The 17,493-nt window shown below is 38.2% G+C and overlaps 1 protein-coding gene across 30 annotated transcripts in view; it reads right to left on the minus strand.

Annotated features, from left to right (window-relative positions):
* MYO9A (myosin IXA) overlaps positions 1 to 17,493 on the minus strand; it is a 306,446-nt gene that overhangs the window by 209,665 nt on the left and 79,288 nt on the right. For all 30 annotated transcript variants that reach the window (XM_073996176.1, XM_073996166.1, XM_073996163.1 and 27 more), the window contains 3 exons: positions 9,673 to 9,767; positions 7,512 to 7,574; positions 725 to 824 (listed from right to left, as the gene is read on the minus strand). In XM_073996176.1, the coding sequence (XP_073852277.1) occupies positions 725 to 824; positions 7,512 to 7,574; positions 9,673 to 9,767 (258 nt within the window). The remainder of the gene's footprint in view (positions 1 to 724; positions 825 to 7,511; positions 7,575 to 9,672; positions 9,768 to 17,493) is intronic.

Genomic DNA, 17,493 nt, shown 5'->3' on the forward strand with positions numbered 1-17,493 from the left:
AGAATTTCTTTCCATAGACATTACATCTTGCCTCCAACAACGGAAAAATAAGGGGAGACAATCTATTATTTAAATGATCTATTGTTTGTTTTACTAATTCCATTAATGCTGGTTGTAAAATTTTTGTTATTATGAGAAATAATAAAATTGGTAAAGTCAATATAATGAAAAGTGAGAATTACTCCTTAATGTGGAAGTTTAGGGATGAATTTTGAGTTTTGAGGAAAGATCCAAATTCTCTAAGTCATTTGCCTTTGAATAGTCATACTCTAAGTCAATGTCACAGTATCATGCAAAGACGTATATGTATGAGACTTCAAAACATGCAAATTAGGTTTCAAGTAATCCTTAGCAAAGGACAAGAATTAATCACTAGTAACATTTAATATCCTGCGGTTGTAAAAGGCAAATCACTTTAGTAAAAGTAAAGCATTTTTCTAATAGAGTAGAAGTATCAATAAACAGCTTATTGTTTTTTTTTCCCACAGAATTTCACAGAAAACAAAAAGCACATACATTATCTGAGCTTTTAACATTTATATGAGGATGGTAATTACCCTCAAATTTGAGAACTGCATCACATAAATTTGTAGAGTACATGTATGAAAGTGCTAGCTAATATCCATTTGTAGATTTGGGAAAGAAAGTACTAGAAAAAAGACACTTTTCAAGCATTAAATTTAATACTGCCCTATACTTCAAAAAGCTTTTTATGAACTCTCACCTGATTGAGATAATGATATTCCTCTGGTTGCTTAAGATGGAATGCTGATCTCTCGTCTTCACTTGCTCCTGCCAAGAGGTAATAGAATACATGATAGTTCCTGTAGGAAACAAAGAAGTACAGTTTTATAATGTGTGATTTATGGTTATCATTTAACAGGGGGAGGAGGGAAGCAAACAGTAATTAGTAAAATGTATCAGCTTTGCTTCATTTTTTAACATAAATGTGATAAATTCAGCATTTAAGAACTCCTAAAAATTGAATGATGTTTTGGATGTGGAATACAAGAGAGAGGGATGAAGGCAGCAAAATTAACAAAGTTAGGACCTCTGAAAATTTTCTTCTCTATAAAACCAATGAGAAATCTGGCAAATCTGTCATAATTAACCTTTTCAGAACTGTGGAAACTAATCAAAAGCTTGCAACAACCCAGAGAGTGTTTACTCAATAAAAAGAGCCAAATCTCAATTAAAAAATGGCTTTGCAGTGTTTTTAACTTGCCCTATTCCATTCCCTTGAAAACCAACAGCCTGAAAACTTGGAGATCAGAAGCCTGGCAGCTACCAGAAAGGTCAGAACAGGTTCTGAGCTTGTTCAAAGCCTCATTCCCTAAGAAATACCATTATTTGAACTGTATGGTGGGTCCCTGTAAGCAGCCATATTCACGACTGACTCTAGGAGACTCATTCAGACTTCACATGGTGCAAAGATCTTTTCCCCAGAGGCATCCATAGAAACTGAGGCTGAACAGCCTACTTCCTAAAGCAGTGGATCAAAGTTGGGGCAAACAATAGGCTAATCAAGAAACTTAAAAGGAAAAGCTGGTGAATGTGATCTTCATACTGGCTTTGAAAACCTCCAATAAATTTCCTAGGAATCTAGAAGGCCATTTGCGTGCAGAACCCTGTGGGCATGCCCAGGGTTGTATGTGCTCTCAGAAAAAAACAGATTAAATATAAACTCTCACCTCTGGTTAACTCTGAACCTCCCTACAAGCAGAAAATAAAGGCTAAGGTAGATTTGTAAAATACCTAGCTGAATGTTGAAGGCATGGAACAATATACATAGAGAGCCCTGTGGCAAGGAGTGAGAGGCTTGCTTATTGTTTCCAAGCATTTAAATAAATCTCTGTCAAGTTATTACCTGACAACTAAGTTAAATAAGCAGATACTTCAATAGCCACACTCAAAAAAGAATATCGACTTTATAAAATTAATTCAGAAAAGTCACAAAACAAACAGTAGGAATAAAAACAACCATCAAACCCTGGTAAGGAGAGGACTCATTTCTAGAGTTGCCACATTATATTATTTTAAAAATCCAATTTTTCGGCCGAGCGTGGTGGCCACACCTATAATCCCAGCACTTTGGGAGGCTGAGGTGGGCGGATCACGAGGTTAAGAGATGGAGACCATCCTGGCCAACATGGTGAAACCCCGTCTCTACTAAAAATACAAAAATTAGCTGGGCATGGTGACATGCACCTGTAGTCCCAGCAACTCAGGAGGCTAAGGCAGGAGAATCACTTGAACCCAGGAGACGGAGGTTGCAGTGAGCCGAGATCGTACCACTGCACTCCAGCCTGGCGACAGAGTGAGACTGTCTTAAAACAAAAACAAAAACAAAAACCAATTTTTGTTTTGAGACAGGATATCTGTCACCCAGGTTGGAGTGTAGTGGCATGCTCATGACTCACTGCAGCCTCGACCTCCTAGGCCCAGGTGATTCTCCCACTTCAGTCTCCCTACTAGCTGGGACCACGGGTATGCACCACCAAACCTGGCTAATTTTTGTATTTTTTGTAGACAAGAGTTTCCCCATGTTGCCCAGGCTGGTCTCGGAAGTCATGGGGGCTCAGGTGATTTACCCATCTTGGCCTCCCAAAGTGCTGGGATTACAGGCATAAGTTACCACACCCAGCCAAAAAAAATCCAGTTTTCAACAACAACAACAAAAATTATAAGGCATGCAAAGAAAGAAGACAGTATAGCCGATACAAAGTAGAAAAAGTATTAATAACTGTCCCTGAAAAAACCCAGACATTAGACTTACAAGATTTTAATCAGATATTTTAAACGTGTTCAATGAACTAAAGAAAGTTACATTTAATGAACTAAAGAAAAATATAAGAACACTATCTCACCAAATAGAGACTAATATACAGGACTCATAAGAAATTAATCAAAAAAGAATTCTTGAGTTGAAAAATATAACTGAAATGAAAAAGTATCTAACGGAGCTTAACAGCTAATATGAGTAGGTAGAAGAAGAACCAGTGAACTTGAAGAAAGAATCAAAAAACATGAAGACAGGTTAACAGACTCTCATCTAAAGAACACAAGAAAAAAAACGGAGGATAAGAAACAAGGTTTCAGAGACCTGTGGGACACCATTAAAAAGACTCCCATGGGGGGCACAGTCGCTCATGTCTATAATCCTAGCACTCTGGGAGGCAGAGGTGAGTGGATCACCTGAGGTCAAGAGTTCAAGGCTGCTCATGCCTATAATCTCAGCACTTTGGGAGGCAGAGGTGGGTGGATCACCTGAGGTGAGGAGTTCGAGGCCAGCCTGGCCAACATGGTTAAACCCCGTATCTACTAAAATTACAAAAAAAAAAAAAGCTGGGCATGGTGACAGGCACTTGTAATCCCAGCTACTCAGGAGGCTGAAGCAGGAGAACCACTTGAACCCGGGAGGCAAAGGCTGCAGTAAACTGGGATCTCACCATTGCACTCCAGCCTGGGCAACAAGAATGAAACTCTGTCTCAAAAAAAAAAAAAAAAAAAAAACCAAAAGAAAAGAAAGAAAAAAAGACTCCTATACATACTAGGAGTTCTTTTTTTTTTTTTTTTTTTGAGACGGAGTCTCGCTGTGTCTCCCAGGCTGGAGTGCAGTGGCGTGATCTCGGCTCACTGCAAGCTCCGCCTCCCGGGTTCACGCCATTCTCCCGCCTCAGCCTCCCGAGTAGCTGAGACTACAGGCGCCCGCCACCACGCCCGGCTAGTTTTTTGTATTTTTAGTAGAGACGGGGTTTCACCGTGTTAGCCAGGATAGTCTCGATCTCCTGACCTCGTGATCCACCCGCCTCGGCCTCCCAAAGTGCTGGGATTACAGGCTTGAGCCACCGCGCCCGGCCCATACTAGGAGTTCTAAAAGGAGAAATAAGAAAGGGACATAAAGAGTACTTGAAAAACCAATTGCCAAAATCTCTCTCCAAATTTGATGGAAAACATTAATCTGCACATCCAAGAAACTCAATGAACTCTAGAAAGTATAAACTCAAAGAAATGCACATTTTGACAAACCAAAATTCTTCAAAGGCAAAGACAAAGAATTTTGAAAGCACCAAGAGAGAAATTCCTCATCAAGGAATCCTAATATAAGATTAACAGCTGATTTTGCATCAGGAACCATGGCAGACGGATAACGTATTCAAAATGTTTAAAGGAAAAAAAAAATGTCAATCAAGAAGTATATATCCAGGAAAAATAAAGGAGAAATTAGAACACTGCTAGATAAACAAACTTGGACTTCACAGCTACAGATGGGCCTTACAAGAAATACTAAAGGCAATTCATTTTTCTGACTGAAATAAAAGGATACTAGACAAGATTCAATTAAACATGAAGAAATAAAGAACAATGGCAAATATAAAAGACAGTATAAATTAATTAACTCATTGATTGATTGACTGACAGGATCTCACTCTGTTGTCCAGGCTGGAGGGCAGTGGCACAATCTCAGTTCACTGCAACCTCTATCTCGTTTCAAGTGATCCTCTTACCTCGGCTTCCCAAGTAGCTGGGACTCCGGCGTGCACCACCACACCTGGCTAATTTTTGTAGAGATAAGGTTTTGCCATGTTGTCTAGGCTGGTCTCGAATTCCTGGCCTCAAGTGATCTGCCCACCTTGGCTTCCCCAAAGTGCTGGGATTACAGGCAGGAGCCACTGCACCTGGCCTATTTTTTATTTATAACACTTTTTTCCTATTAAACTTGAAAAATTACATAAAGCAGTAATTATAAATGTGTTGATGGATGTACCACCATAAAGAAGTAATTTGCATAACAGTTACAGGACAAAGGAGCAAGAAAGGAAAAGAGCAACATACAAGCAAAGTTTGTTGTATATTATCAAAATTAAGTTGTCAGTATTCCAAACAACATTGTTGTAAGTTAAGATTTTAACTACAATACCCGGGGTAACCAATAAGAATATAAAAAATAATAAAAAGAAATGCCAATGAAATTAAAATGGTACACTAGAAAACATTTACTTAATGCAAAAGAAGGCAGGCATAGAAAAACAGAAGAACAAAAAAAATCGTTAACACATATGGAGAACAAACAGCAAAATGGTATTAATAATCCTACCTCATCAATAATTACATTAAGTACATTAAACGCTCTATTCTAAAGGTAGATAAACGGCAGAATGGATAAAAACAAAATATATGGTCCAACTACATACTGTTTACAAGAGACAAGTTTTAGATTCAAAGACACAAATAGGTTAAAAATAAAAAGATGAGAAAAAAAAGATATCATGCAAGCAATATCCAAAAGCAAGCTAGAGAATACCAGATAAACAATAATTACTAATTATTACTAATACCAGGTAAAATAAAGACCAAACTTGCTCCTAGGGACAAAGAAGGCCATCTTATAATGACAAAAGGGCCAATCCATCAAGAAGATATAACAATTTAAAATATATACATGTGTGTCTAAGAACAGAGCCCAAAAAAACATTGAGCAAAAAGAACTTTTTTTTTTTTTGAGACGGAGTGTTGCACTGCCACCCAGACTGGAGTGCAGTGGTGAGACCTCGGCTCACTGCAACCTCCACCTTCCAGGTTCAGGTGATTCTCCTGACTCAGCCTCCCAAGTAGCTGGAAATACAAGCGCATGCAACCACACCTGGCTAGTTTTTGTACTTTTAGTTTCACCATGTTAGCCAGGCTGGTCTAAAACTCCTCATCTCAAATGATCCACCTGCCTTGGTTTCCCAAAGTGCTGGGATTACAGGAGTAAGACAGTGCACCTGGTCACAAAAAGAACTTGACATAACTAAGAGAAGAAGTACACAATTCAACAATAATACTGAGAGACTGCAATACTCCACTTTCAATATTGAAGAAAGTAATCAGACAGAAGATGAACAAGAAAAAGAGGACTTCAAAATTACTATATACCAATTAGACCTAACACATGTTTATAGAACACTCCAGCCAACATAAGGAGGATATGTTTTTTCAAGTCCACATGGAGTATCCTCCAGGGTAGACCATGTGTAGTCTACTACAAAACAAGTCTCAATAATTTAAGGAGACTGAAATCATACAACTACTCCAAACACTTTGCAGTGAAATAAGAAATCACATTTCCAAAATACAAATACATGGAAATTTGACAACACATTCCTAAGTAACCAGTGGGTTAAAGAAGTCACAAGCAAAATTATAAAACACTCCAAGATGCACAAAAACGAAACACTACCCAATACTTGGAAAACACCTGAAGCAGTCCTTAGAGGGGCTTTATAACTGTAAACCCGTATAAAAAAGATCTCAAATCTATAACCTAACCATCCACCTTAAGAAACTAGAAAAAAACGGCAAACTAAACCCAAAGCAAGCAGAATAAAGGAAATAATAAGCATCAGAGCAGAAATAAATGAAATAGGAAAAGGAAAGAGAGAACATCAATGAAACTAAAGACTGGTTATTTGAAAAGATCTTCAAAATTAAACTTTAAACTGATGAGACAGACACAGAAAGAAACAGAGAATCAAATTCAGGAATGAATGAAAGAGGAACATTACTACCAATCTTACATAAACAAAAAAGACTGTAAGGGATACTATAAAACAAGTTTTTGGCATCAAATTAGACCACCTAGATGAAATGTACAAATTCCTGCAAAGATAAAAACTACCAAATCTGACTACAGATGAAACAAAAAGTCTGAACAGATCTATAATAACTGAAGTGTTTGAATTAATAATCAAAACTTCACACAAATAAAAGTCAGACCCAGATGGCTTTGCTGGTGAATTCTACCAAACGTTTAAAGAATTAACCCAATCCTTCACAAACTCTTCTAGAGAATTGGTTTGTAAAAACTGGATCTTCACCTCTCATTCATTCTCCAAAACCAAGGAAATAAGAGTTATATCCCCTTATTTCATCATCATTAAAATGTGTTAGAAAAAGTTACTAATAGTTCTCCATCTGTAAAATGGGAATAAATAAACAAGAAGCAGAGAAGTTAAGTGAGACGCCCAAGGCATATCCAATATTTGAATGTAGGTCAAACCCTCTCTTAACCAAATCTCACTGCAGGATGAAACAAATAATTAATTTACTTCTCTATCTTATTTCTCCATCTGAGGGATACCACATACATCATCTCTAAAGACCTGTATACCTCAAGTAATACAATCAAATTAAGAGCTTTATTGAAAATTTTTTTCTCAAGTTAGAAAAAGAACACTAAGGAAATGGGAGAAAAGTCCCGAGGTACATTGCTCACCAAGAGGAATGAGGAACAACTGAGAAACTACTTACTTGTTCTGACAGTTTGCAATAGTTCTATATACCAAATAAAGATCTCCTAGCAGCCTCTGAAAAACTGCAAAGTTCTGCCCATGACAGAAATAGCAATTATGCATAAAGCTATGCATGACGTAAACTGAATTAAGGGTCATAATACACAAAGACCTTAAAAGTCAATCTGCATGATACAAATGTTAACTTCATCTAATTACACAAATAAAAATACGTACCGTTCATTATGCTCTTGATAAACGAGTCTGGACTTCTCCAGTAGATATTTTTCAACATAGGCACTACAAGAAAAATAAAATTGGTTGATATAAATAATAAAGTTTAATATAAGGTAGACAAATATTTGGAGACAGTGTAGAAGTATAAAGAATACTATCGGCCAGGCGCGGTGGCTCAAGCCTGTAATCCCAGCACTTTGGGAGGCCGAGACGGGCGGATCACGAGGTCAGGAGATCGAGACCATCCTGGCTAACACGGTGAAACCCCGTCTCTACTAACAAAAAAAAAAAAAAAATACAAAAAACTAGCTGGGCGTGGTGGCGGGCGCCTATAGTCCCAGCTACTCGGGAGGCTGAGGCAGGAGAATCACTTGAACCTGGGAAGCAGAGGTTGCAGGGAGCCAAGACTGGCCAGGTGAGTCTCTTAACTCCTGACCTCAAATAATTTGCTTGCCTCAGCCTCCCAAAATGCTGAAATTATAGGGGTGCCTGGCCTGAGTTTTTTTTTCCTATACATACATGCCTACGACAAAGTTTAATTTATAGATTAGGCACAGAAGACAGGGGTCACCAACCCCCAGGGCATGGACTCACAGTAGTTGGCCTGTTAGGAACCGGGCTACACAGCAGGAGGTGAGCGGCCAGCAACTGAGCAAAGCTGAGCTCCACCTCCTGTCAGCTCAGTGGCGGCATTAGGTTCTCATAGGAATGTCAAATCTATTGTGAACTGCACATGCGAGGGATCTAGGCTGCACACTCCTTATGAGAATTTAATGATATATGTAACACGCTTGAATCATTCCGAAACCATTCCTCCATCCCCCAGTCTGTGGAAAAACTGTCTTCGATGAAACCAGTCCCTGGCACCAAAAAGGCTGAGGACCACTGCAGTAAGAGATTAATAATAACTAATAATAAAATAAAACAAGTGGGCTGGGCACAGTGGCTCATGCCTGAAGTCCAAGATTAGCCCAGCCAACACAGTGAAACACCGTCACTCCAAAAAATACAAAAATTAACCGGGTATGGTGGTACACGCCTGTAGTCCCAGCTACTCTAGAGGCTGAGGCAGGAGAATCACTTGAACCTGGGAGGAAGAGGTTGTAGTGAGCCAAGATTGCACCACTGCACTCCAGCCTGGGCGATTGAGACCCTTCTCAAAATAAATACATAATAGAACAATTATAACAATACACTGTAATAAAATGTATGTGCATGTGGTCTCTGTCTGAAAACATCTTACTGTACTATACTCAATTATCTTTGGGTAACTGAAACTGCATAAAGTGAAACCACAGGTAAGGGTGGTGGTAGGAGGGGTTTAAAGGGATACGTAAGAATTTGCTGTACTTTTCCTCTTATTTTTGCTACGAAGCTACCACTGCTCTAAAAAATAAAGTCTATTTAATAAAAAAACTGTAAAGAATATTGCTCACACAACCAGAGGACTCTGAACATAGACTATATAATAAGAAACAATATTGTAACAAAATTATATTTCTTGAATATAATAATATGGTTATATAGAAAAATGTAGATTAGAAAATACCAACTTGAAAACAATATTTTATTTATTTATTTTTTTTGAGAGACAGAGTCTCGCTCTGTCACCCAGAATGGAGGAGCAGAATGGCATAATCTCAGCTCACTGCAACCTCCCCCCCCTCCAGGTTCAAGAGATTCTCCTGTCTCAGTTTCCTAAGTAGCTGGGACTACAGGCTTGCACTACCATGCCTGGCTAATTTTTGTATTTTTTAGTGGAAATGGGGTTTCACTACATGTTGGTCAGGCTGGTCTTGAACTCCTGACCTCAGGTGATCCACCCACCTCAGCCTCCCAAAGTGCTAGGATTACAGGCATGAGCCACCGTGCCCGGCCTTGAAAACAATTTTTTAAAAGAGCAAATGTATGCATAATATACAGAAAGCAAATGCAACACATTGACTACAATTAACAAATCTATGTTAAGGGTATGAGTGACTGTTATATTAGTCTTAAAATTTTTCTGAGGTTTGAACTTTTCCAAAAGAAAAAAGTTGATAGGGAAGAATTTTAATGTTGACACCATGTCTGGGAATGAACAATACATAGTTTATAAAAGGGTAAAGACAAAAATTAAAACATTCTCCGAAGCCTACGCCTGCTAAGTAGCAGTACTTACCCAAGTACAGTGCCTGTTTCCTGGTAATTTACTTGAATAAACTTCCCAAAACGACTTGAATTGTTATTATGAGCTGTCTTTGCATTTCCAAAGGCCTGTCAAAATAAATAATTCTCATTAGTTTCACTTAAAAAACTTTTTTTTTTGGAGGGGGGATTAGGTCAGCAGCTTAGGTCAGCTCAGAGACAAAATGCTGAAGAGATAGTAAAAGGGCAATTTGCTTTTATGTTCAGACTCATTTACGGTTCAGGTAAAATTTTTTAAAAAAGCAATTAACTGAAAGAAGACCAAGTAGATTTTATTTTCTGCTATTCAGTAAAATAAACCATAATTGTATTTTATGTTATTTATTTACTTTGGAGACACCGTCTCGCTGTCACCTAGGCTGGAGTGCAGTGGTGTGATCTCAGCTCACTGCAACCTCTGCCTTCTGCGTTCAAGCAATTCTCCTGCCTCAGCCTCCCGAGTAGCTGGGACTACAGGCCTACGCTGCCACACCTGGCTAATTTTTTGTATTTTAGTAGAGATGGGGTTTCAATGTGTTGCCCTGGCTGGTATGGAACCCCTGAGCTCAGGCAATTTGCCCGCCTCAGCCTCCCAAAGTGCTAGGATTACAGGTGTGAGCCACTGTGCCCAGCCAAAATAAATCATAATTTTAAAAACTTAATGTTCTTTACAGTTTGGATTTCTCTTTCACATCCCAAAGCCCCCCTAAAAAAAGTCTTAATATATTTATACTTTTACTTTTTAAAAAATTTGCTAAACTGAAGTAACAAGGAGTTAGGAAAATAATAATTACATCAAAATAGTTACAATTTTAGAATAGAATAAATGAAATGAAATTCCAGTACATAATGCACTATACTTTATTATGCCTATTTAAAACAAAGCTAGAGTACTCATTACAAAAGAATAAGAACTATAAACTTCCTAAATTGTCACCCAAAGTATGTACCTAGGAATGGAATACTGGCGAGGAATAAAAGTAAACTAATGATATCAACAAACACTATGCTAAGCACAAGAAACCAGGCATAAAGTACATATCATATAATCTATTTATATGAAATTCTAGAAAAGGCAAAACAAGAGTAACAGGAAGCACATCAGTGGTTATCTGGGAATCCGGGTGGAATTGAGAAATATCTACAAAGGGGCATAATGGGTGATAAAGACAATCTACAGTTCAATTCTATGATGGAGGTTACATGGATATATACATTTATCAAGATTCACTGAGCTGTACACTTTAAATGTGTACATTATATTGTAAGTTATAGCTCAATATAGCTCAATGAAATTTAACATTTAAATGTTTTTAAAAAATGAAGCCACTGCCCTAGCCTGAGCATTCACATTATACTTGAAGAAACAAAACTAGAAAAGACACAGAGATGATTCATTACAGAGCTTTTTTCTTCTCCTATAATAATCTCATGGGAACGGCATGTCCTCTAACTCCAAAATCCTACAGTAGCCATTTACTGAACACCTCCCTAAATGCAAAGCTGTTTGTGCTAAACTGTAACTGTGCAGAGCACATATACATAGACACACGCACACATACAAGACACGGTGAGGAGGTCAACGAAGCTCGTGCCCCAGCAACTACATCTGTACTCAAGTAGTCATCAAATCATGGTCCTGAGACCAGAAACATCAGCATCTCCTGAAAATTTGTTAGAAATTCAAATTCTTGGGTCCCTCACAAAACTACTAAATGAGAAACTCTGAGGATAAGGTCCAGCAATCTGTGCTTATTATAAACCCCCTTCGAGTGGTTCAGACGTAAACCAAAGTCTGACAACCACTGCTCTACTTACTATGCATGCATTTAAATTTCTGTGAAATTACATTTTACTATGTCTTAAGAAATTATTCTATAATGATAACAGCAAATGCAAAGAGTCATAAAAATCTCCAGATTTTAAATAAAAATTATGTTTAGATTATACTGTACCTTAGTAAGTCATGGAAAAGACCCCAGGCTCTCAACCATCACCAAACCATCTGCAAACTATATACACAAAAAAACTTGACATTGCTGAGTTCTGAATGCCTAGAATAGTTTGTTCATTCTGCTTTTTCCCTTTCCACTATAGAAAATTTTTTACAAGGAATTTAGAAAAACCACATAGCACAGATTAATAAAATGTAGAAACAGAAACATAAATTTCATCAAAGAAATATTCATTTAAATGTCAAATGCATTATTTTGATAAAACCTAAAAAATAAGTTTTATCAAAATGTAATGCATTTGACATTTAAATGAATGAAGATACGAAATATGGACTTGGAGATACGAAATATGAATGTGTGATGTACTACTCCTATTTTCATATATGCCACTTCTGATTCTGCCCAAGGCTACAATGTCAACAGCCAATCAGAAGCTTTACCTGGTACTTAACCTGTGATTGCAACACAACTTTTATCACTACATAAAGTCATTTAGGGCCATTTTGAGAGGTAGGCTTGCAACAGATACTTCACCAAATAAGTTATATGGATGGCAAATAAGCATGAGAAAGCATGTTCAACATTACCAGCTATTACAGAAATTCAGTCAAGACCGCAATGAGATACTACTACACACCTATTAGAATGGCTAAAATAATCAACAAAAATTGACAATGCCAAGTTGCTGCTGAGGATGCAGAGGAACTAGAACACTCATACAGTGCTGGTGGAAATGCAAAATGGTAGAGCAACTCTGGAAGACAATCTAACAAAAAGTAAAACATTCACAGAGAAACACACTCTTAACAATATGACCCAGCAATACCACTCCTGGCTATTTACTATTGAGAAATACAAATTTATATATACATACACATCAAAGCACAAACATTATCATCAGCTTTGTGACAGTCAAAGCTTGAAAACAACCAAATGCCCATCAACAAATGAAGGATTTAACAAACTGTGATTCATCTACATAACGGAATATTACTCAGAATTAAAATAAACTGCCATATTTTAACAACTTGGATGAATTTCAAAGATACAACACTGAATGAGAGAAATCAGTCTCAAAACTTTACATGTGGTGGTTCACATGTGTAATCCCAGCAATTTGGGAGGCCAAGGGGGGAGAAATGCTTGAAGTCAGGAGTTTGAGACTATCCTGGGCAACATAGGGAGAACTCATCTCTACAAAAAGTTTTTAAAAATTAGACCAGCATGGTGGCACACACCTGTAATCTCAGCTAATCTAGAGGCTGAGGTGGGAAGATCACTTGATTGAGCCTGGAAGGTTGAGGCAGCAGTGAGCTGTGACTGTACCACTGCACTCCAGCCAGGGTGACAGCCTGAAACCCGGGTCTCAAAAAAATAAAAAACTTTACATACTATAGGACTCTATTTATATGACATTCTCAAAAACAAAAACAGCAGCAATGGAGAGCAGACAAGTGATTCCCATGAGTCAGGAAAGTATGGCAGGGCAGAGGGTATGAAGATAAGGAGTATCGGAAGAGTTTTACGGAGTAATGAAACTATTCTGTATCAAAATTGTACACAGATGGTTATAAAAATTAATGTTTTAAAATTCACAGAATTTTAATATAAGATTACTTATTTCAAAAAAACTTAACTCCTCAAAACAGTCATTCAAAATAGAAGGCATAAAAAACACAATTTCAGATATACAAAGTTGAAAATATTCATCACAAGCTAACCTGCACTAAAAGAAACATTAAAGAAGTCCTTTGAGCAGAAGGAAAATGGTATCTCATTAAAACATGGATCTATATAAGGAAAGAAGAACAGCAGAAATGGTTGCCCCATAAGTAAATACAAAAAATATTTTTTAGTACTTAAATCTTTTGAAAAGATCATTGAGAGTGAGATTAGCAAAAATGGCAGAGTAAGGACCTCTAAACATCCTCTCCTTCATAAAAGGCACAAGAATGCTGACAAAAATTGTCAAACTCAAATTTTTAAGAACTCTGGAAATTAACCAAAGGATTGCAAGAACCCTTGGCAGTGGCATTTAATCAAGAAAAAACAGCTGAGTCTTGGTTAGGAAAATCAGGCATTTTAACTTGTGCTATTACTACTCCTTTCTCTCTAGCTGCACACTGAAGAGAAAAACCAACATCCTACAATGATGAGGTTTTTTTTAAAGACACCCAAGAAGCCACTTCAACAGGGATGGAACTCATCCAAACTCCAGTTCCCCAAGAAAATCATCACAATTTGACTTATCTGACATTTCCCTGGAAAAACTCACAAAGAGTTCTTTGTGTGTATCTCTTAGTGTGTATGTTTTGTTTTGTTTTGTTTTTTGTTTTTTTTTGAGACAAGATCTCACTCTGTCGCCTGGAGTGCAGTGGTGCTATAACGGCTCACTACAGCCTCCCCTCCAGGACTTAAGCAATCCTCTCACCTCAGCTTCCTGAGTAGCTGGGACTACACACAGCCATGCACCACCACACCCAGCTAATTTTTGTATTCTTCTGTAGAGATGGCGGGCGGAGGTGAGTCTCCCCATGTTGTCCAGGCTGGTTTTGAATTCCTGGGCTCAAGCCATCCACTTACCTCTGCCTCCCAAAGTGCTGGGATGAGCCATGGTGCCTGCCCCCACCCTACTTTTTTTTGCAACAGCGTCTCACTCCGTCAACCCAGACTGGAGTGCAGTGGTGCCATAAAGACTTTCTTGACCTTACTTGGAAATCACTTGCTGAAAACAGCCTCTTCACACTCCCCACTGCACCCACCCACCATCACTATGTGTGTTTGTCAAAAACAATCAGAAGCAATTGTTTAAACACTGTAACTGCTTAAGGTGGCAATAACAGAAAGGGGCAAAAAAAAAAAAAACCCAAACAACTTAAAAGGAAAAGCTGGTGAATAATATGTACAAAGAGGACTTCAAAAACACCTGAAATATTCATGGGCATATGGAAGGCCATGAGCACGCACATCACTGCACATGCCCATGATATGTCCATGCGCACAAAACACAGGAGACCTGTGTTTTGAACTTGAGGTTCTTTGTAAGCAGGAAGTAAAAGGTAACGCAGAGTTGATAACCACTTGGCTGAGTACTGAAGGGGTGAACCAACAAGCACATAGAACCTCATAGTAAAGACTGGAAGCCTTAACTTCAAGGCATTTAAAGAAATCCAAGTCTAATCATAACTAACCACTATAACTGAGTACAGTTTTTGATGATCTCATGCACAAAAATATAACAGACTTTACAAAATTAGTTCAGAGAAGTCATGAAACAAGCAAACAACAGTAAAATAAAAACCACAAACCTTGGGAAAATCTCATTTTGAGATGCAACATTATTATTATTTAAAAATGTCTAGTTTTCACCAAAAAATTAAGAGACATGCAAAAAAATACAAAAGTATGGGCATGGGAAAATGAAAAATAGCAATAAGCAGCAACCGTTCCTGATAAAGCCCAGATGTTGGACTTACCAGGCAAAGGCTATCAGCTTTTTTTTTTTTTTCTTTTTTTCTGAGACAGGGTCTCACTCTATCACTCAGGCTGGAGTGCAGAGGCACCATCACAGCTCAGTGGAGCCTCAACCTCCTGTGCTCAAGCAATTCTCTGATCTCAGCCTCCCAACTCAGCTTCCTCAGTAGCTTGGACTATAGGTGCACACCAACACATCCAGCTAATTTTTTTCCCATTTTTTTGTAGAGACAGGGTCTCACTCATGTTGTCTAGACTGGTCCTGAACTCCTGGGCTCAAGTGATCCACTCTCCTTGGCCTCCCAAAGTGCTGGGATTACAGGCATGAGCCACCACACCTGGCCAAAATACAGAATTGTTAAATGCACAAAACATATCCACCAAGAAAGACCATGTTCTGGGCCATAAGTCTCAATAAACTTAAAAGAGTTCAAGCTATACAACAGTGTTATTTAACCTGGCCAAAATACAGAATTCTTAAATGCACAAAAAATATCCATCATGAAAGACCATGTTCTGGGCCACAAGTCTCAATAACTTTAAAAGAGTTCAAGTTATACAACACAGTGTTATCTAACCACAAAAGAATTAAATTATAAATCAAGAACAGGGGACAGAATCTCAGAGGGCAGGATTGGGGTACAGCAAGATGTGGAACAGATCCACAGATCCACTGACTGCTCCCCCACACACAAAAGTACACCAATTTAACAACTACACACACAAAAAAAGCACCTTCATGAGAACCAAAAATCAGTGGGGTAAAAGGAAACAGCCATCTTAGACTAAAATGGAAGCCATGTACTGAGAATGGCAGAGTCACAAAGAAGGGGCCCATGCCCATCACTGCACAATCAACCAGATCGGCCCAAGATTGATACCATGTGTATTATGATGTGAGGGAAATAAGAGTCTATCCTCTTTAATCCCTTATTGTTTTGACCTTTGTTACAGCAACCTAATGTTTGTACAAAAGGGCTTTCATTTCTTACTTCATTCGTTTCTGCATTGAGCGTTTTATAGCATGTATAATTAGTTTAATAACTTAAAATATATACATAATCTATATATGTTTATTTACCTATAAGTAAAAATACAGATATAAGTAGAGATATGTATTTATATATAGGGAGAGTGAAATCCAAATTTATCTATATAGTCTATACAGAGGTTAGATAGATATAACGTGCAGTGGGCCAAAGATAAAGACTTCAGATTTTGGTTTTCTGATACATCAAAATATTTCAAATTATTTACACCTTCCTGAAAATTAAATTCACAAATCTTTATTGAGAATTTGTTATGTGAAAGAAACTAAAGTGACACATGTATGTCATTGTTTTAGAAAGTATTATATTCACTCATGAGCAGCAAATTAATTTCAACAAAACAATACCATCCATACTTTTCAAGTAATACTCTTAATCTAAAGTTCACTGATTTGAAGTTTCGTTTGTACTTAATTTGGTAACATCTGTTTTGCTTTATAGCTGTAAACAAACTTTAAGGAAAAAAATTTAAATACAGTTGTATATTTGTACATTTTTCAGTGTCTTTAAAATTTTTGTTTATATATATTTATAATAAAATAATTAGGTTTCAAAAGAAAAACAGATAGGATTTAAATATTTACAAACTAAACACAAATCTAAGCAACCCATGGTTCAAAGAAGAAATCAGACCAGGCACAGTGGCTCATGCCTGTAATCCTGGCACTTTGGGAGGCCAAGGTGGGTGAATTATCTGAGGTCAGGAGTTCAAGACCAGCCTGGCCAACATGGAGAAACCCCATCTCTACTAAAGACACAAAAATTGGCTGGGCCTGGTGGCACACACCTATAGTCCCAGCTACTCAAGAGGCTAAGACAGGAGAATCGCTTGATCCCGGCAAGTGGAGGTTGCAGTGAGCTGAGATCGTGCCACTGCACTCCAGCCCAGGCAACAGAGCAAGATTCTGTCTCAAAAAAAAAAAAGGAGGGGGGGTGGTAGGGGGATCTGTCTCTGCTGTTCTGCGTCCTCCACCTTGGGAGTCCCTGGTGACTTTGTCACAGCCTCCATTGCCCTGTGATCTACAGGTCCTGGGAGATGCACAGCTAAGATACCAGGACATCCTGGAAGCTGGGAAATGACCCTGAACCTGCAGCAGCAACCTGGTCTCTCCATTACCCTAGGCTTATGGACCACCAATCGTAACCTCATCCACCTGCACAGACACATTAGTATGTCAGAACATAGCCCTGACTGGGCCATCTAGCTCCAAACGGTCATCCAACTAGGAGCCTTGGACAATGGCCACTGGGAACTAGCTGGGAACCTGTAGACAGGCCTCTAGGAAGATCTGACTGCTGTTTTTCCAAAACAGTGGCCCCTGTCAGCAGGAGGCAGTT

This window comes from Macaca fascicularis, chromosome 7 (genome assembly GCF_037993035.2).
Source record: "Macaca fascicularis isolate 582-1 chromosome 7, T2T-MFA8v1.1".
Lineage (NCBI taxonomy): Eukaryota > Metazoa > Chordata > Mammalia > Primates > Cercopithecidae > Macaca > Macaca fascicularis.